Source organism: Anomaloglossus baeobatrachus, chromosome 2 (genome assembly GCF_048569485.1).
Source record: "Anomaloglossus baeobatrachus isolate aAnoBae1 chromosome 2, aAnoBae1.hap1, whole genome shotgun sequence".
NCBI lineage: Eukaryota > Metazoa > Chordata > Amphibia > Anura > Aromobatidae > Anomaloglossus > Anomaloglossus baeobatrachus.
Window position 1 is genome coordinate 795,372,755 of NC_134354.1, and position 22,541 is coordinate 795,395,295.

Below are 22,541 nucleotides of genomic sequence, written 5' to 3' on the forward strand. Positions count from 1 at the left end.
AAACTCCTCTGCCCATCCAGACTCATCTGTCCCTTTTCTCTAGACTTCTCCATCCTTTTTCTCTAGACTTCTCCGTCCCCTTTCTCCTGACTCCTCTGTCCCCTTTCTTCAGACATCTCTGTCCCCTTTCTCCAGACTCCACTGTCCATTTTCTCTAGACTTCCCCGTCCCTTTTCTCTAGACTACTCTGTACCTTTTCTTCAGACTCCTCTGTCCCTTTTCTCTAGACGTCTCTGTCCCCTTTCTCCTGACTCCTCTGTCCCTTTTCTCTAGACTACTCTGTCCCCTTTCTTCAGACTCCACTGTCCATTTTCTCTAGACTTCCCCGTCCCTTTTCTCTAGACTACTCTGTACCTTTTCTCTAGACTACTCTGTCCCTTTTCTTCAGACTCCTCTGTCCCTTTTCTCTAGACTTCTGTCCCTTTTCTCTAGACTTCTCTGTCCCCTTTCTCCTGACTCCTCTGTCCCTTTTATCTAGAATTCTCTGTCCTCTTTCTGCAGACTCCTCTGTCCCTTTTCTCTAGACTTCTCTGTCCCCTTTCTCCTGACTCCTCTGTCCCTTTTCTCTAGACTTCTCTGTCCCCTTTCTCCAGACTCCTCTGTCCCTTTTCTCTAGACTACTCTGTCTCTTTTCTCTAGACTTCTCTGTCCCCCTTTCTCCAGACTCCTCTGTCCCTTTTCTCTAGACTACTCTGTCCCTTTTCTCTAGACGTCTCTGTCCCCTTTCTCCAGACTCCTTGTTCCCTTTTCTCTAGACTCCTCTACCCCCTTTCTCTAGACTCCTCCGTCCCTTTTCTCTAGACTTCTGTTACTTTTCTCCAGACTCCTCTGTCTCTTTTCTCTAGACTTCTCTGTCCCTTTTCTCCAGACTACTCTGTCCCTTTTCTCCAGACTACTCTGTCCCTTTTCTCCAGACTACTCTGTCCCTTTTCTCCAGACTACTCTGTCCCTTTTCTTCCGACTACTCTGTCCCTTTTCTTCAGACTACTCTGTCCCTTTTCTTTAGACTACTCTGTCCCTTTTCTCTAGACTACTCTGTCCCTTTTCTTTAGACTACTCTGTCCCTTTTCTCTAGACTACTCTGTCCCTTTTCTTCAGACTACGCTGTCCCTTTTCTCTAGACTTCTCTGTCCCCTTTCTCCAGACTCCTCTGTCCCTTTTCTCTAGAATTCTCTGTCCTCTTTCTGCAGACTTCTCTGTCTCTTTTCTCTAGACTACTCTGTCCCTTTTCTCCAGACTACTCTGTCCCTTTTCTCTAGACTTCTCTGTCCCTTTTCTCTAGACTCCCCTGTCCCTTTTCTCCAGACTACCCTGTCACTTTTCTCCAGACTACTCTGTCCCTTTTCTTCAGACTACTCTGTCCCTTTTCTTCAGACTACTCTGTCCCTTTTCTCCAGACTACTCTGTCCCTTTTCTTCAGACTACTCTGTCCCTTTTCTCCAGACTACTCTGTCCCTTTTCTCCAGACTACTCTGTCCCTTTTCTCTAGACTACTCTGTCCCTTTTCTCTAGACTACTCTGTCCCTTTTCTCTAGACTACTCTGTCCCTTTTCTCTAGACTACTCTGTCCCTTTTCTCTAGACTACTCTGTCTCTTTTCTCTAGACTACTCTGTCCCTTTTCTCCAGACTACTCTGTCCCTTTTCTCTAGACTACTCTGTCCCTTTTCTCTAGACTACTCTGTCCTTTTCCTTCAGACTCCTCTGTCCCTTTTCTCTAGAATTCTCTGTTCTCTTTCTGCAGACTCCTCTGTCTCTTTTCTCTAGACTACTCTGTCCCTTTTCTCCAGACTACTCTGTCCCTTTTCTCTAGACTTCTCTGTCCCTTTTCTCTAGACTCCCCTGTCACTTTTCTCCAGACTACTCTGTCCCTTTTCTTCAGACTACTCTGTCCCTTTTCTTCAGACTACTCTGTCCCTTTTCTCCAGACTACTCTGTCCCTTTTCTCCAGACTACTCTGTCCCTTTTCTTCAGACTACTCTGTCCCTTTTCTCCAGACTACTCTGTCCCTTTTCTCCAGACTACTCTGTCCCTTTTCTCTAGACTACTCTGTCCCTTTTCTCTAGACTACTCTGTCCCTTTTCTCCAGACTACTCTGTCCCTTTTCTCCAGACTACTCTGTCCCTTTTCTCTAGACTACTCTGTCCCTTTTCTCTAGACTACTCTGTCCTTTTTCTTCAGACTCCTCTGTCCCTTTTCTCTAGAATTCTCTGTCCTCTTTCTGCAGACTCCTCTGTCTCTTTTCTCCAGACTCCTCTGTGCCTTTTCTCTAGACTTCTCTGTCCCCCTTCTCCAGACTATTCTGTCTCTTTTCTCTAGACTTCTCTGTCCCCCTTCTCCAGACTTGTCTGTCTATCTCCACACTCTTCTGTCTTCCTCATTCAGATTCCTCTAGACCTCTCTGTCCTCTCTGCACTCCTCCTCTGGCCACTGCTTATCTCCTTTGATAATTAAAGGATTGGATGTGCCTATAGTGACCACCTGGTGGTTGTGATGTGAACTGCAGCTTGTCATGGATTCTGTCATCATTGACATTATACAAATTGTAGCCCTAACCAAATTCAAGAAGAGATAATGCTATAACCCTCTGTATAGACCTCTGTACAGTTAGGTCCAGAAATATTTGGACAGTGACACAAGTTTTGTTATTTTAGCTGTTTACAAAAACATGTTCAGAAATACAATTCTATATATAATATGGGCTGAAAGTGCACACTCCCAGCTGCAATATGAGAGTTTTCACATCCAAATCGGAGAAAGGGTTTAGGAATCATAGCTCTGTAATGCATAGCCTCCTCTTTTTAAAGGGACCAAAAGTAATTGGACAAGGGACTCTAAGGGCTGCAATTAACTCTGAAGGCGTCTCCCTCGTTAACCTGTAATCAATGAAGTAGTTAAAAGGTCTGGGGTTGATTACAGGTGTGTGGTTTTGCATTTGGAAGCTGTTGCTGTGACCAGACAACATGCGGTCTAAGGAACTCTCAATTGAGGTGAAGCAGAACATCCTGAGGCTGAAAAAAAAGAAAAAATCCATCAGAGAGATAGCAGACATGCTTGGAGTAGCAAAACCAACAGTCGGGTACATTCTGAGAAAAAAGGAATTGACTGGTGAGCTTGGGAACTCAAAAAGGCCTGGGCGTCCACGGATGACAACAGTGGTGGATGATCGCCGCATACTTTCTTTGGTGAAGAAGAACCCGTTCACAACATCAACTGAAGTCCAGAACACTCTCAGTGAAGTAGGTGTATCTGTCTCTAAGTCAACAATAAAGAGAAGACTCCATGAAAGTAAATACAAAGGGTTCACATCTAGATGCAAACCATTCATCAATTCCAAAAATAGGCAGGCCAGAGTTACATTTGCTGAAAAACACCTCATGAAGCCAGCTCAGTTCTGGAAAAGTATTCTATGGACAGATGAGACAAAGATCAACCTGGAGCAGAATGATGGGAAGAAAAAAGTTTGGAGAAGAAAGGGAACGGCACATGATCCAAGGCACACCACATCCTCTGTAAAACATGGTGGAGGCAACGCGATGGCATGGGCATGCATGGCTTTCAATGGCACTGGGTCACTTGTGTTTATTGATGACATAACAGGAGGCAAGAGTAGCCGGATGAATTCTGAAGTGTACCGGGATATACTTTCAGCCCAGATTCAGCCAAATGCTGCAAAGTTGATCGGACGGCGCTTCATAGTACAGATGGACAATGACCCCAAGCATACAGCCAAAGCTACCCAGGAGTTCATGAGTGCAAAAAAGTGGAACATTCTGCAATGGCCAAGTCAATCACCAGATCTTAACCCAATTGAGCATGCATTTCACTTGCTCAAATCCAGACTTAAGACGGAAAGACCCACAAACAAGCAAGACCTGAAGGCTGCGGCTGTAAAGGCCTGGCAAAGCATTAAGAAGGAAGAAACCCAGCGTTTGGTGATGTCCATGGGTTCCAGACTTAAGGCAGTGATTGCCTCCAAAGGATTCGCAACAAAATATTGAAAATAAAAATATTTTGTTTGGGTTTGGTTTATTTGTCCAATTACTTTTGACCTCCTAAAATGTGGAGTGTTTGTAAAGAAATGTGACAATTCCTACAATTTCTATCAGATATTTTTGTTCAAACCTTCAAATTAAACGTTACAATCTGCACTTGAATTCTGTTGTAGAGATTTCATTTCAAATCCAATGTGGTGGCATGCAGAGCCCAACTCGCGAAAATTGTGTCACTGTCCAAAGATTTCTGGACCTAACTGTATATCTGTGTATACCGCTGTGTGTCCCTTTTATAGAATTTCATCCCTTCCATGCATTCCGCCCCTACCATAACCTTTCCATAACGTATACACCATAACCTTTCTATACCATATATACCATAACCTTTCTATACCATATATACCATAACCTTTCTATACCATATATACCATAACCTTTCTATACCATATATACCATAACCTTTCTATAACATATATACCATAACCTTTCTATACCATATATACCATAACCTTTCTATAACATATATACCATAACCTTTCTATACCATATATACCATAACCTTTCCATAACATATATACCATAACCTTTCTATACCATATATACCATAACCTTTCCATACCATATACACCATAACCTTTCCATACCATATATACCATAACCTTTCCATACCATATATACCATAACCTTTAGAAACATTGTCAGTGAGGACTTTATGAATCCCTGATTATAGGGTCACATCTGCCAGGACTTCATTAGGCACACCCGGATCTCCTTCACCCTGTAGCCGTATATCAGTGGATGGATGGTTGCCGGGAAGAGGTAGTATATGGCGCTGGTGAGGTTCTGGAGATCGATAGAGATGGGCATCCTGTAGGCGATGGATGACAGTAGACCACAGGCATAGTTCAGCACCACGACGCAGAGGTGAGTCCCGCAGGTGTGGAGCGTCTTGTGCCGAGCCTTCACTATCTTCATGGCTGAGTAGAGAATCCTGGAGTAGGACATGAGGAGCAGAGTGATGTCTATGGCGGTCACCACGATCCTCACCATCAGACCCACAATTTGGACGTTGTGGATGTTTCCACATCCCAGGTTCAGGAGAACCATATTTTCACATACAAAGTCCAGGATGAGGTTGGAGAAGCAGAACTCCACCCAGGAGGCCACAATGATTATAGGAGACACCATGAGGCTACATTCAATGAAGCTGAAGATGGACAGATGGAGCAGCAGCCGGCTAGTCATGATATCATGATAACGTAGAGGCTTACAGATCGCCACATAGCGGTCCAGTGCCATCAACAGCAGCACATTGGACTCAAACATGACCATGGTGTACATGAAGAACATCTGGAAGAGGCAACCGCCCAGAGAGATGCGGTCCACTCCACCAACAAGCGCCATCATAGTGCTGGGGACAATAGCGGTGGTGCAGGAGATGTTCACTGCAAAGAGGAGACAGATGAGGTGATACATGGGGGACTGCAAGGTCTTCTCCACCCGGATCCTGGACATAATGATCAGATTCCCCGACAAGATCAACACATAGACACTGCAGAACGGGACGGCCAGGAGCTCCCGGAACGACGAGACCCCGGGGAATCCTCGGAGGACAAACTCTGTGTAGAGGAGGGGGGAGGATTGGTTCTCTTGTAGAAGATCCATTTATTCCAGGTCAATCCTGCAGCCAATGTCAAAGAGAAAGAAAATATTCATGATATCATGACAAATAATGTATTTAGCTGCAATGTTTATATCAAACTATATTCACAAAATACTGGGAAAGTTACTAAACTTTATCAATAATCATTTACAAACCTCATGAATTCTATTACTGTTCTTTTGCTTCCTGCTCTTCTAAACGATTTACTGAAAGTGCCGTTTTAGCTGCCTATTCCGTACTCTTATACAAGTTGCTTTGATCTGCTGCCATTTTACAAACACTGCTCGCTTCCCTAAGCTCACATAAAAAAAGATGTTTGTATTCCGAGTTTGAGAGCAGATTCTTATTATAGCAGTAGTTCAAAGCAGCTTGTAAAAGAGCATGAACTGGGCAGCTAAAACTGCACTTTTTTTTTAGGAAATCTAGTGTCGCGGGCGGAGGAGGGGACGCTGCGCTCTCCCACTGCTCGGGTCCGGCCGCTGCTGCTGCGGCTACTGCTCGGTGGTGGCTCGAGCGGGGGGCCGGATCCCAGGGACTCGAGCGGCGTTCCTCGCCCGTGAGTGAAAAGGGGTTTTGATTGTGGGGATTTGATATTGTCCGTGACGCCACCCACGGTTGTGGTGAAGTTGTGACACCACCGCTGCTCTGGACGGGGATCCCGGGAGCGGTGACAGGGAGCAGCTTTGATGTTAGTTCTTCCCTCCGTGGGTAGGGGGGTTGGTTGTCCCGGGGCCCGGTGATGGAGTAGGGATGGATGGCAGGCGGGTTACGGGGCCTGGTGAGGTGCAGGGTCGCGGGGGCAGCGCTGTGCCGCACGGCACGGTGGTACTCACTCAGCCAATGATGAGGACACAGTTCTCGGTAAAGCACACGGCTGGATGGACGGGTCCCACAGACGGCTGCGGTGTTGTTTCTCCCGGCAGGTTGATGGTGACTGCCTTTCCCTGCACCTGTGTACTGTAAACAGTTCCAATGGGTTCCCACCTGTAACCCGCTCCCCAGCTTGGATATGGGCTGGAGGAGCCCCTTTTGCCCGCAGGCTCTGGCCCTGGGAACTTTAGCCTTGGCAGTGACTGTGTTTCCCTCTCTCGGTTGGACGGTTGCCTTCTGTCGGGACTTGGCTGCTGGGAAACCCAGGAGGCTCCCTTCGCTGACGGATTTGGCAAATTCACGGCGACTCCTAGCCTTGCCGGGGTCCGTAAGCCCCTGCCAGATGGTGCTGGCTTCTCTTTGCGTACCGGTCCGGTACCGCCGGGCCACGGCCCGTCCACGGTCCATACGGTAAACTCCAATAGGCCACTCCTGCAGACGGTCACCACCGTCTGCCAACCTTGCTGATCCGTCCGGGCCACACACCCGGACCAACTTCAGTCTGCTCAACTGCTACTTCCCTTCCTTCCACTTCCACTTCCAAACTCTATCTCACTCCAAACTGATCTGCCAGCTTTTCCCGCCTCCAGGACTGTGAACTCCTCGGTGGGCGGGGCCAACCGACTGGCTCCACCCCCTGGTGTGGACATCAGCCCCTGGAGGAGGGCAACAAGGGTTTTATGTCTGACTTTGGTGTGCTTGCTGGGAGTGTGGGGTGTGTTGGTGTTGTTCTCTGTGGCCCCTGGCTTGTCCAGGGCGCCACACTAGCGAAATGGCTAATCACCTTTCCATGGTCTTCCGGTACCAGTCTCACTCCAGTTAGTTCTTCTATCTTCTGTTTAGTCTTCTATTTACCATGTAATAAACTCCAAGCTGTCACGTGGGGTCTGTCAGTGATGAGGGGCTGGCACATAGAAGGCACGGCCAGAAAGAAGATAGTGCTAACCACTGAGCCACCGTGAAAAAAGATAGTACTAACCACTGAGCCACCGTGAAAGAAGTCCTGGACATCCACTTTAAACTCTGATGATGTCTTCAGGCAATGTTTAACCCCTTACAGATGTTGTATTAAACACTTTCATATTTTTGAAATGATACCGAATGCGCCTTGTTTTGTGTATATGTGGCGCCCCTGAGGCTTCCGTCGCCACAGAGACATTGCACCTCAGCCAGAGGTGTGATGTCCCACTCCCATCCTAGGTAAGGACGAGGGTATATACCGGTTCACAGGCAAATCTGCACAAACACCCATTGCTAGGCACATACAGGGACCAGAGATAGTGGCAGCTACCCCCATGCTGTAGTCAGGGGGCCGTAAGACCCATCTCTCCTCCCATGGGGTGGGGGCCTAGCAACAAGGAAAGTGGGAGGAGCCAACTAGAAAGTAAGAGTAGAAACAGGAAGTTCAAGGTCAGTTAGTGAAGAGTCTAGTCAGTGAGAGGGAGAAGGAGAGGGAGAAGGAGAGGGAACCTCAGGAGAGTGAAGAGAAAGTGACAGAGAGAGAGGTTTCCTGGTGGAGATCCTGGGGCCCGGCTAGGCCCAGTCGACACCACAGACAGAGAAGAGAGGATTCCAGGGCCACGGAAGGGCTTATTTGCCCGTGGCCTTCTCCGCAGGAAGATCGGGAGGAGGGGTCTGGCTGCATTCGGGGACGGTCCCCAGACAGAGGGAAGAAAGACAATTCCTCATAAAGTAACACCGAAGGCCCCGGGTGGTTGCAAGCGCCCAGGGCCACCACCCACCACAGATCCCCGGTGAAGAGGTTGAGATTCCTGTAAGGCAAGTCCTCTTGACCAGATTCTGGGCAGAGGCCGAGACTAGTTCATCTACCAAAGTCGAGGCAAAGACGTCAGCCAAGGAAAGAGACATAAAAGTGGTGCACCGGTATTAACTCTAAGAATTACCTGGGATCGGCGGAGGTCCCTGACAGTGAATTCCAGCACTCCAACGGCAACCAGTCTGCTGCAGCCCTGGCCACAGTGAGTAAAGACCTTGAAACTGCAACTCCTGGTGTCGCCTCCCTTTTGTTCTACACTGCACCACCATTGCATAGACTTTCATAAGCACCAACGGTTGCCCCGGGGTACTGCTCCACCTGTGGGGAGCAGAACCATCCCCGCTGCCATTACATCAGCCCCGGAGGCCCTATCCAGCAGTGGCGGCTCCATAGCCGCAATCCACAGGTGGCGTCACGAATATATTTCCACAAACTTTATTATTGATCATCACCCCCACAGCCGCCATATTAATTGACCCCGCCACCGCTGACTACCCTGGACTAGTCCAACCCGACACCGAGTCACCTAAGGCCCTGTGGTGGGCGAGTCATATATATATATATATATATATATATACATACACATACATGTATATATGTATATATATATATACAGTTAGGTCCAGAAATCTTTGGACAGTGACACAATTTTGGCGAGTTGGGCTCTGCATGCCACCACATTGGATTTGAAATGAAACCTCTACAACAGAATTCAAGTGCAGATTGTAACGTTTAATTTGAAGGTTTGAACAAAAATATCTGATAGAAATTGTAGGAATTGTCACATTTCTTTACAAACACTCCACATTTTAGGAGGTCAAAAGTAATTGGACAAATAAACCAAACCCAAACAAAATATTTTTATTTTCAATATTTTGTTGCGAATCCTTTGGAGGCAATCACTGCCTTAAGTCTGGAACCCATGGACATCACCAAACGCTGGGTTTCCTCCTTCTTAATGCTTTGCCAGGCCTTTACAGCCGCAGCCTTCAGGTCTTGCTTGTTTGTGGGTCTTTCCGTCTTAAGTCTGGATTTGAGCAAGTGAAATGCATGCTCAATTGGGTTAAGATCTGGTGATTGACTTGGCCATTGCAGAATGTTCCACTTTTTTGCACTCATGAACTCCTGGGTAGCTTTGGCTGTATGCTTGGGGTCATTGTCCATCTGTACTATGAAGCGCCGTCCGATCAACTTTGCGGCATTTGGCTGAATCTGGGCTGAAAGTATATCCCGGTACACTTCAGAATTCATCCGGCTACTCTTGTCTGCTGTTATGTCATCAATAAACACAAGTGACCCAGTGCCATTGAAAGCCATGCATGCCCATGCCATCACGTTGCCTCCACCATGTTTTACAGAGGATGTGGTGTGCCTTGGATCATGTGCCGTTCCCTTTCTTCTCCAAACTTTTTTCTTCCCATCATTCTGGTACAGGTTGATCTTGGTCTCATCTGTCCATAGAATACTTTTCCAGAACTGAGCTGGCTTCATGAGGTGTTTTTCAGCAAATGTAACTCTGGCCTGTCTATTTTTGGAATTGATGAATGGTTTGCATCTAGATGTGAACCCTTTGTATTTACTTTCATGGAGTCTTCTCTTTACTGGTGACTTAGAGACAGATACACCTACTTCACTGAGAGTGTTCTGGACTTCAGTTGATGTTGTGAACGGGTTCTTCTTCACCAAAGAAAGTATGCGGCGATCATCCACCACTGTTGTCATTCGTGGATGCCCAGGCCTTTTTGAGTTCCCAAGCTCATTAGTCAATTCCTTTTTTCTCAGAATGTACCCGACTGTTGATTTTGCTACTCCAAGCATGTCCGCTATCTCTCTGATGGATTTTTTCTTTTTTTTCAGCCTCAGGATGTTCTGCTTCACCTCAATTGAGAGTTCCTTAGACCGCATGTTGTCTGGTCACAGCAACAGCTTCCAAATGCAAAACCACACACCTGTAATCAACCCCAGACCTTTTAACTACTTCATTGATTACAGGTTAACGAGGGAGACGCCTTCAGAGTTAATTGCAGCCCTTAGAGTCCCTTGTCCATTTACTTTTGGTCCCTTGAAAAAGAGGAGGCTATGCATTACAGAGCTATGATTCCTAAACCCTTTCTCCGATTTGGATGTGAAAACTCTCATATTGCAGCTGGGAGTGTGCACTTTCAGCCCATATTATATATACAATTGTATTTCTGAACATGTTTTTGTAAACAGCTAAAATAACAAAACTTGTGTCACTGTCCAAATATTTCTGGCCCTGACTGTATATATATACTGTATATATATATATATATATATATATTCTAATATATAAAGCTGAATGTGTGTATGTATGTACGTATGTATGTCCGGGATTGGCATCTGCACCGTCGCAGCTACAGCCACAAAATTTTGCACACTCACACTTCTGGACCCCGTGAGCGTCATAGGCTATGTTTTGAGGGGAAATTTTAACCCCGCGCTTTACAGTTATTCACCAAAAAACCTGCCTCCATTAAAGCGAATGGAGCTGAGAGCCACAGTGCAGCCAGAACTTCAGAAGAATGCGCAGCCACGCCCTTATATGGAATGTTGGCGTGTCACAATGCAGCCAGGGAAAGAGACAGACACAGACAGGGAAAGAGGCAGACAAAGACAGGGTAAGAAACAGACATAGACATGGTAAGAGACAGACACAAAGAGACAGACACAGACAAAGAGACAGACTGACAGGGAAAGAGAGGGAAAGAGAGAGACAGGTTAAGAGACAGACACAGACAGGTAAAGAGACAGACACAGGGAAACAGACAAACAGGGAAAGAGACTGAAAGAGACAGACAGGGTAAGAGACAGACAAAGACAGGTAAAGAATATAGAAAATATACTCCGGCACACTATAGAAAAAAGTAAGGAGAAGTCCAATATGATGCTCAACAATGTCTTTATTTTAAATGTGAATTTGTCCAACGTTTCAACCCATCAAGGGTTTTCCTCAGGGACTAATATGTAATAACAGAAAAGAATGTCACAATAATACATCATTGTTACATAACAGCATATATCACACACAGGTGAAAAAAACGTTCACATTTTTTCAAAAAAATATGCAGGTTATGAGCATTCCATAAAGAATGTACACAGAAATTACCCATGAACTAAATAAAGTAGATGCAAATGAACATAATCTTCTCTGCGAGGATCAATTATGATTTAATCATACAAAATGCGGAGACCAGAAATCAAGACATACCTATGGTAGATGGGACTAAATTTCTTTAAGCAAGCACCGAAATTACGTCAGATAAATTAACTCATTGGTATCCACGGAAGGTACTAGAGGGTAAGACATGAATATGTTAATACTGTGAATGATCATGAGAGAAAGGGAGAGCTATGTATTTGTAGGGGTTTTGGCGGGTATACCTCAAGGGATCAGTGTTGAGATCAGGACATCAAATCATATGGGTATTGGAAAAACGGAAAAAAACCTCCGCCGTTCTTGTGAAAGGGTTCGGTGTGTTAATTCCTAGTGGGTCATGAACCAAATGATTCTAAATGTGAAAGATCATTTTTATATTAGAGGTGAAACACATAGAAAACTCAAATGGCATTCAATCTATCAGGAAAAAAGTACCTCATGGGTGGGGCCAAATATGTAAGGGAGGTCCAAGATCACGTTTGAGTCAAATTGACCTGTGTGAGTGGGTAGATAGTACTGTGATATACAAAAGGAGAATACCCAGATTATGAACAAAAAATATCATTAGAGGATAAGACCACTAGGGGTAAAACGGGGTTATGATACCTATAAGCTTGGGAATAAGTCCCAGTTGGTTCTCCAGCCGTTTCGGGAGTCCAAATGAGCATGTAGTTAACTTAACCACAACAGGTGGACCACATGAAAGTTAGGTTATATCAGCCCTGGACCCAAAGAGGTAATTATACGTCCTGTTCCGAGAAAACATATGTGAACATATGGAATGATGGTATAGATTATAATGTTGACATGTTATAATATGCTACAGACCAATCTTAAAGACTCCGTCGTACCTTATGAAATAATGTTTCACATAATGTGGATGAGGCTACCTTTATATTATGACAAACCGGCAGATTAGGTATATATTCACCATAAATGGGAAGGAGACTGTAGTATTGGCAGAGAAAAAAAGGAGGAGATATGTGAGATCACTAATTACCAACCAGCAGAAAATATAAGCAGTGGTGAAAACACATACCTGACCTAATGTTGACTGTATATAAGGTTTGAATAGGGGCAGGCCAAAGGCTCTATAGGGAGTAGAGGAGATGGTTAAATGTAGAGAAAAAAGGGAGCAAAAAGTGACAAGATAGATACAAGAGGTTCCGTGTCATACCTGAATGATCCACAACCACGTGTGAGGCGCCGGGCACCATGTATGAGCGGTGTGGGCTATTTATACTGAACCAGGAAGTCATAGCTTCCGTTGTGTGAGGAATCGCACACGTCACACGCCACGTGTGCGTGCGCCGACGTGATGACGTCATGCGTCGCGCATGCGCGGTATGGCCGATCGCCGCCATGGCAGCGTCAGCGCCGCGCATGCGCGGCAGACAAAGCCCACACGCCGGCGTGTGGGGGAGAGGGTGTAAGTGTGTGTAATGGCCCGCGCACGCGCGGAGGGGCACACCACCCTGTCGTCTCCGCGCGTGCGCGAAAGCCAAGCACACACTCTATGAAACAGTATCCTACGCGCGTGCGCGTAGGGACCCATGGCCAGGGCGCGCGTCACGGAGCAGGGCGCCACTAAGGACGCCGTGCACCGTGAGCGCGCGAAGGACAGGAGACCCCGCGCACGCGCAGTGTGAGAGGACTATACAAACCAGAGTGCAAGTGCTGAATGTAATTCACGGGTGGCGCATGTGGTATAGCATTCAGGTGTTGTGGGTAACCTATGGAAAAAGAAGAAAATATTAGGGATGCAATATGTTAGCCATTACTGTACTACTGTAAAATGAAATAAGACTCAAATGTAAAATGCTATCCATCAATGCAACATATTGCGCATCACCAGGAAACCATCTAAGTGATCACATCAAATTCACGATTTAACCCATGAGGTTCCAAGGTTCTTAGAGTGTGAATCCAGTAAGCCTCACGCTGTTTTAAAGTTCTAATCCTATTTCCACCCCTTCTGATAGGGGGTACATGTTCAAGGATCTGGAATTTTAATTGTGCCACTGTATGTTTAAATGTGACGAAATGGTATGGAATGGGCAATCGGGTTCAAACTCGTTCTCAGGTATGAGGAATTTAGTGTTCAATATTTCTTCATATAATCTTTCTTTCTCGGAAATGCAGGTATTACAAAAAGGCCTTACATTCTGTCCAACACCACCATTTGATTCGTTCTTACTAGACCAGGAACTCAGACGTTTTTATAGAACTTTACGTCTGAAAGCCCACTTCTCTAACCCCGACACCTTACTGTCTACACCTAGTTCGGATAACACTCCTGGCACCTTTGCCTTACGCAGTCTCAATCTAAGACATCCTAGTAAATTCAATCCACCCAAAAATTATCACCCTGTAGAGACCTACATCTCACTGGTCTCCAAAGACATTGAGATGACACTAAAATCCATTGAGAGGGGCGATTACAGAGTAAAGAGTAATGTTACACCTGAAGAACATAGGGCCATCCGGACACTTAGGGACAACACTCAGATTGTCATTAAACCAGCCGACAAGGGTGGGGCGATAGTGGTTCTTGATAAATCCTACTATGTCTCTGAAATTCATAAACAGTTACAGGTTAGGCACACATATTGTCCTATCCCTAGGGATCCAACAGGAGACATTCAGATAAAGATTAAAGACTTGGTAGATTACCATCTATCACAAGGAAGCATTGATAACAAACTGGCTGAATTCCTGATTAAATCTGATCCTGTTACACCAGTCTTTTACACTTTGCCCAAAATTCATAAAAATCTCCAGTCGCCACCTGGCCGCCCTATTGTAGCATCCACAGATTCAGTGTTGTCCCCTCTAGCTATCACTGTAGACAGGATTTTGACACCTCTGATTCCCACCATATCGTCTTACCTTAGAGACACTTCTGATTTTCTGAGTCATCTACGTTCACTTAAAGACATTCCATCTAATTCTTTACTGGTTACACTAGATGTGAATAGCTTATATACGAGTATAGCGCATGCAGATGGGATACAGGTGGTGGATTGGTTCCTTGAATTACAAGGCACCTTCACCACAGCGCAGCAATCCTTTTGTATGGACCTCATCCATACAATTCTGGAAAACAATTTCTTCATTTTTGAAGACTCTTTTTTTCTACAATGCAGGGGCACAGCGATGGGGTCAAACATGGCACCACCGTATGCAAATATTTACATGGCACATTTTGAGGCCCTCTATGTATATGAGAACCCCCTGTGGAAGAAACATTCAGTGGTGTGGAAGAGATTCATTGATGATATTTTCATGATTTGGCATGGTGATTCTTCCACCCTGGATTGTTTCTTCCAACAGATTAACACTTACAGACCAGGTCTCAGTTTTACTATACACCATGATGTCCACTCCATCAGCTTTCTCGACACTCTGGTATGTCTTTCCTCAGAGGGCCATATTGAAACGGACCTCTTTGTGAAAACCACCGATCGAAACAGCCTTCTTCATTTCACAAGCTGTCACCCAGCTCACACCAAAAAAGCCCTCCCTATATCGCAATATAAACGAGTGGAGAGAATTGTTTCGGATCCAGAAAAGCGTGAATTTAGAATGAAAGAAATGGGTTCGAAGTTCGTAGCCAGAGGCTATCCTGCCCATATAGCTGATAATCGCACATCACAATCTGACATCATCCGGTCCAATGAGCCCCGTGTAGCATGTGTTAACACATATCATCCGTTCTCACCACTCATCAAAAGTATTGTCGCGCAACATTGGCCATTACTCCATACTGCTTACCCCACTGTTCCTGAATTTTCCCAACCCCCATTGTTCTGCTATAAAGACCAAAGAATCTCAGAGATAATTTAGTACGGGCTGACATAGGGTCCACGACTAGTACGTCACGACAGACCTTTTTAGGGACTCCTAAAGTAGGCAACTTTCCTTGTTTACATTGCTTGCAGTGCAATAATTTGACCCGGGGAGACACATTCACCCATCCACATACCGGTAGGGTATTTCACATCCGGGATTACTTAACATGTGACTCCTCGTTTGTGGTATATCTCATCAAATGTCCGTGCGGTCTCGGATATGTTGGGGAAACTACCCAGCATGTCCGGGACCGCATTAACAAGCACAAATCCACCATCCGTTGCCAACAAATCCTATTGCCCATTCCATACCATTTCGTCACATTTAAACATACAGTGGCACAATTAAAATTCCAGATCCTTGAACATGTACCCCCTATCAGAAGGGGTGGAAATAGGATTAGAACTTTAAAACAGCGTGAGGCTTACTGGATTCACACTCTAAGAACCTTGGAACCTCATGGGTTAAATCGTGAATTTGATGTGATCACTTAGATGGTTTCCTGGTGATGCGCAATATGTTGCATTGATGGATAGCATTTTACATTTGAGCCTTATTTCATTTTACAGTAGTACAGTAATGGCTAACATATTGCATCCCTAATATTTTCTTCTTTTTCCATAGGTTACCCACAACACCTGAATGCTATACCACATGCGCCACCCGTGAATTACATTCAGCACTTGCACTCTGGTTTGTATAGTCCTCTCACACTGCGCGTGCGCGGGGTCTCCTGTCCTTCGCGCGCTCACGGTGCACGGCGTCCTTAGTGGCGCCCTGCCCCATGACGCGCGCCCTGGCCATGGGTCCCTACGCGCACGCGCGTAGGATACTGTTTCATAGAGTGTGTGCTTGGCTTTCGCGCACGCGCGGAGACGACAGGGTGGTGTGCCCCTCCGCGCGTGCGCGGGCCATTACACACACTTACACCCTCTTCCCCACACGCCGGCGTGTGGGCTTTGTCTGCCGCGCATGCGCGGCGCTGACGCTGCCATGGCGGCGATCGGCCATACCGCGCATGCGCGACGCATGACGTCATCACGTCGGCGCACGCACACGTGGCGTGTGACGTGTGCGATTTCTCACACAACGGAAGCTATGACTTCCTGGTTCAGTATAAATAGCCCACACCGCTCATACATGGTGCCCGGCGCCTCACACGTGGTTGTGGATCATTCAGGTATGACACGGAACCTCTTGTATCTAACTTGTCACTTTTTGCTCCCTTTTTTCTCTACATTTAACCATCTCCTCTACTCCCTATAGAGCCTTTGGCCTGCCCCTATTCAAACCTTATATACAGTCAACATTAGGTCAGGTATGTGTTTTCACCACTGCTTATATTTTCTGCTGGTTGGTAATTAGTGATCTCACATATCTCCTCCTTTTTTTCTCTGCCAATACTACAGTCTCCTTCCCATTTATGGTGAATATATACCTAATCTGCTGGTTTGTCATAATATAAAGGTAGCCTCATCCACATTATGTGAAACATTATTTCATAAGGTACGACGGAGTCTTTAAGATTGGTCTGTAGCATATTATAACATGTCAACATTATAATCTATACCATCATTCCATATGTTCACATATGTTTTCTCGGAACAGGACGTATAATTACCTCTTTGGGTCCAGGGCTGATATAACCTAACTTTCATGTGGTCCACCTGTTGTGGTTAAGTTAACTACATGCTCATTTGGACTCCCGAAACGGCTGGAGAACCAACTGGGACTTATTCCCAAGCTTATAGGTATCATAACCCCGTTTTACCCCTAGTGGTCTTATCCTCTAATGATATTTTTTGTTCATAATCTGGGTATTCTCCTTTTGTATATCACAGTACTATCTACCCACTCACACAGGTCAATTTGACTCAAACGTGATCTTGGACCTCCCTTACATATTTGGCCCCACCCATGAGGTACTTTTTTCCTGATAGATTGAATGCCATTTGAGTTTTCTATGTGTTTCACCTCTAATATAAAAATGATCTTTCACATTTAGAATCATTTGGTTCATGACCCACTAGGAATTAACACACCGAACCCTTTCACAAGAACGGCGGAGGTTTTTTTCCGTTTTTCCAATACCCATATGATTTGATGTCCTGATCTCAACACTGATCCCTTGAGGTATACCCGCCAAAACCCCTACAAATACATAGCTCTCCCTTTCTCTCATGATCATTCACAGTATTAACATATTCATGTCTTACCCTCTAGTACCTTCCGTGGATACCAATGAGTTAATTTATCTGACGTAATTTCGGTGCTTGCTTAAAGAAATTTAGTCCCATCTACCATAGGTATGTCTTGATTTCTGGTCTCCGCATTTTGTATGATTAAATCATAATTGATCCTCGCAGAGAAGATTATGTTCATTTGCATCTACTTTATTTAGTTCATGGGTAATTTCTGTGTACATTCTTTATGGAATGCTCATAACCTGCATATTTTTTTGAAAAAATGTGAACGTTTTTTTCACCTGTGTGTGATATATGCTGTTATGTAACAATGATGTATTATTGTGACATTGTATATTTTTCTCTTTTCTGTTATTACATATTAGTCCCTGAGGAAAACCCTTGATGGGTTGAAACGTTGGACAAATTCACATTTAAAATAAAGACATTGTTGAGCATCATATTGGACTTCTCCTTACTTTTTTCTATAGTGTGCCGGAGTATATTTTCTATATTGTTTGCCTTTTCTCCAGAGCACCTGCTATTAAGATTGGTTGAGCCAGGTTCTAACCTAGATATAAAGACAGGTAAAGAGACAGACAAAGAGACAGACACAGGGAAAGAGACAGAGGGAAAGAGACAGACAGGGAAAGAGACAGAGAGGGAAAGAGACAGACAGGGAAAGAGACAGACAGGGAAAGTGACAGAGATAGATAGACAGACAGACAGGGAAAGAGATTAAAACAGACGGAGAAAGAGACCGATATATATACAGTAGGGAAAAAGAAAGGACTCAGACTTTTATTTTTTTAAGATTTTTAAACTTTTTTTTCTTACTTTACACTTTATTTTTCAGTAACTTTTGGGGCTTGTTCTGTACAATGCAGTGAGATGGCAGTGCAGTATACTGGACAAATCTCAGGCTTCTCTGATACCTAACCACAAGATGAGCTTTACGGAGGCACCAAGATGGCAGAAAGGTGAACATTTGGCACCCGTGATCACAAGCATTAAATGCTGCAGTCAATGAGTAACAGCAGCTTGTAAGGGGTTAACTTCAGCAGGTAAGTGGTTAACAGCAGTATATAAGTGGTGAGCAGCAGCATGTAAGTGGTTGAGAGCAGCATTCACAGCCAGCACTGGGATAGGGGTGCAGAAGCATCTGTTGGGCATAGTTCCGGGACCCCTTTGATAGATGAGAAGACCCCAATATATAAAGAATTATCTGCTTCTCACCGTGGATGTGTTGTCTCCTCCAGCATCAGAGCAACATTCCATACCGGTCACAGCCCGGCTGATCTCAACAGCCCCGGTCCAGTGTGGCCACAGGGTCCTCTGCCTGATTTCATGTCTCATCAGTGAATGCAGTGACCGCTCACTAATGAGGAGCTTTAATATCAGTCACACTTGTGCAGTACCGGCCTCCTGTCCCCAGGGGCGCCACTAATTACCACCAATAGTTCTAATTATTCCCAAGGTAGAAAATATTCATCTGTCAGCAGGGAAATCATCAATACGTTCAGAAACTCATAAATTATCCTGCTCTATAGTGCAAAGTGTGCAGATTAGAAAAGATCTACAGGCTGGTGCTGTAAATATAGGGTGTGTGATGTCATCACCAGGGGGCGGAGCTGACAACCTCACATGTATATACTGGTTGTCAGCAGTAATAGAGGAGGAGCTGGTGCTGCAAATATGGTGTGTGTGATGTCATCACCAGGGGGCGGAGCTGACAACTTCTCACACAGGTATACAGGCTGGTTGTTAGCAGTTTGTTGTGCCTTCTTTTGGATGAGAGGTGCATTATGGGGGAACTGGCGGATTAGGAAAAAGGTGGGGAATATCCCAATCGCCAGTCAGGGTCCACCGTGCTCCAAGATAGTAATGGAGATGCTGGGAACCCGTAGGTCAGGCGGAGGATACAGAGCTGGGTGCTCTGAAATAATATGAACCTGATCCAAGTTAAGAGTCCCTTGGACCAGGACTATTGTTAACGCCACAGGGTCCACACACCCAACGAGCGCCGTGGCAATTTTAAGCCACGCCCCCTAACCACACCCATTTTGCAAATCTGTCACGCCCACATCCAATCCTTTTCAGCACTGCTGATCACATTGTTTAAGGCTGCGTGCCCACGATCAGTGTTTGAAGCATTTTGGATGTAGCGTGCTTTTGCTGTGTCCAAAACGCTGCATTGTACAGTACAAGCACAGTGGAGGGATTTCTAGAAATCTCGTGCCCACTGTGCTTGTTTTGTCTGCAGCAAACACTGACCTGCGGAGCGTCTTTCCAGACTGCAGCATATCAATTGTTTGCTGCAGTTGCATGCGTCCTCCATAGGGAGAACACAGCAGGAGACCGCAGCGCACTGAACGCTGATCGTGGGCACAGGCAGCTGCATTCTCCTGCGGAGGAGACGTGCAGCACAGCAGGTCAGGACCCGCTGCCTCCAGGACACAGTGAGTCCTGATCATGGGCACAGGCAGCTGCGGTCTCCTGTGGAGGAGACGTGCAGCCCCGCAGGTCAGGACCCGCTGCCTCCAGGACACAGCGAGTCCTGATCATGGGCACAGGCAGCTGCGGTCTCCTGCAGAGGAGACGTGCAGCTCCGCAGGTCAGGATCCGCCGCCTCCAGGACACAGCGAGTCCTGATCATGGGCACAGGCAGCTGCGGTCTCCTGCGGAGGAGACGTGCAGCCCCGCAGGTCAGGACCCGCTGCCTCCAGGACACAGTGAGTCCTGATCATGGACACAGGCATACGCACATATACGGTACATATTTGAAGACAAATTCCCTAAAATACATATAAACAGACAAATCTATACAGTCATCTACACTGACATACATAGATATATAAATCATACATATACACACATTGGAGGTAATAATATGGGGAATCCGGCAGCAGCCGCACTCACCTACCCCGCTTGTCTCTATCCAGCTCCTCCTCGGCATGTGATCACTTGGCAACACTTTAACAGACCTAGTGCACACTGACACCGCTGTGTATGTATCACAAGGGAGGATGGGGGTTTTAGATACTATATATATATATATATATATATATATACACTGTATATATACAGTATATACAGCACAGGAGTGGCTGGGGGCTACAGTATATACACATCACAGGAGGGGCTGGGGGCTACAGTATATACACATCACAGGAGGGGCTGGGGGCTACAGTATATACATCAGAGGAGGGGCTGAGGGCTACAGTATATACAGCACAGGAGGGGCTGGGGGCTACAGTATATACAGCACAGGAGGGGCTGGGGGCTACAGTATATACAGCACAGGAGGGGCTGGGGGCTACAGTATATACACATCACAGGAGGGGCTGGGGGCTACAGTATATACAGCACAGGAGGGGCTGGGGGCTGCAGTATATACAGCACAGGAGGGGCTGGGGGCTACAGTATATACACATCACAGGAGGGGCTGGGGGCTACAGTATATACATCACAGGAGGGGCTGGGGGCTACAGTATATACACATCACAGGAGGGGCTGGGGGCTACAGTATATACACATCACAGGAGGGGCTGGGGGCTACAGTATATACAGCACAGGAGGGGCTGGGGGCTTCAGTATATACAGCACAGGAGGGGATGGGGGCTACAGTATATACACATGACAGGAGGGGCTGGGGGCTACAGTATATACAGCACAGGAGGGGCTGGGGCTACAGTATATACAGCACAGGAGGGGCTGGGGTTATAGTATATTCAGCACAGGAGGGGCTAGGGGCATAGACAGTACTTGAGGGGCATACATATTAGACCTGTTTCAGATGTCAGTGATTCTGGTACGTATGTGCTAGTTTTTATACGTATTATACAATGAGGAAGGAAGAGAGGAGGCACTGAAGTATGCAAAAATAGTATTTTATTAAACATCAAAAGGATATTTGTTCACTTCATAAAAAGTAAAACATTAAATTATTATAATTTGCATAGAAATATAGAATACTGAGGCCACAGGAGATGGATGGGAAAAGGTGGAATAAGTCAGGGAACACAATGATGTACCTACACACACCTACCCTATACCCTGCCAAGAGGACAGAAGGAGGGCTAGCCGTGGATCAGAGAGGTAGTATTGCCAGGAGGAAGAAATGAGGGGGTGTAATCCCACGGTTTTGGTAAAAATGAAGCCAAAAACTGTGGAGAAGTCATTTCATAATAGTAACAGTGTATTGGCAAAATACATCGCCGAGCCAAGGACTAGCCCTGGGACCATCCAGATTAAAAAATTAGCCGTGGAACAAGAGGTAATTTCTCTGGTATTCTTGTACTTCAACTCCTCTCGTGTCTTTCACCTTTCAGTCACTTTTCACGACCACGCCACTGCCCAACGCAGCAGCAATTTTGCTGCTGTGTTCGGCACTGGTGCCTTTGTCTTTCACCCTCATATTCCTCATACCAGAGAAATTGTCCTACAGATTTCTTTGGTGGGCTGCTTAATACACTTTTTAAGATTCATTATCACAACCCTCTCATTCCACGACTATACAATCTGTGCTACTAGCATTTCCCATGGGCGATTGTGGGCTGGCTACTATTCACATGTTTTATATGTCACCATAGCCTCACTCTTATGCTCCACAACTATATACGCTCTGTTGGAACTTGCTGCCATGTAATAGTTTTTGTGGGTTGTCTTTGATACTGAGTTTTTACTGCTGCCTCACCTCTTGTTCCACGGCTAATTTTTTAATCTGGATGGTCCCAGGGCTAGTCCTTGGCTCGGCGATGTATTTTGCCAATACACTGTTACTATTACGAAATGAGTTCTCCACAGTTTTTGGCTTCATTTTTAAGCAAATAAGCAAAGGAACCAAAGATTGGTGTTCCTTCCAGGACAAGGGCTCACAATTTGTTAGGGAATAGCACCAGTGAGATAATATTAAAATTTAACCTTTATTTTATTCCTTAAAACACACAAAAAGCAATATTAAAACCGAAGGTTTGACCATGCAGGTCACAAATCACACACTGCCCAGAGCTGTATATAAAGCTC

At 45.6% G+C, this 22,541-nt stretch overlaps 1 protein-coding gene across 1 annotated transcript; it reads right to left on the reverse strand.

Annotated features, from left to right (window-relative positions):
- Positions 1–4,725: 4,725 nt before the first annotated feature.
- Positions 4,726–5,658, reverse strand: LOC142290108 (olfactory receptor 52P1-like). The gene has a single exon (XM_075334041.1). It carries the CDS (start codon positions 5,656–5,658, stop codon positions 4,726–4,728), a length of 933 nt encoding a protein of 310 aa, XP_075190156.1.
- Between the last annotated feature and the right edge of the window lie 16,883 nt (positions 5,659–22,541).

What these genes read in the sequence shown, in the direction of transcription:
- LOC142290108 (XM_075334041.1), bottom strand. Translation starts at nt 5,658, where the DNA reads ATGGATCTTCTACAAGAGAACCAATCCTCCCCCCTCCTCTACACAGAG.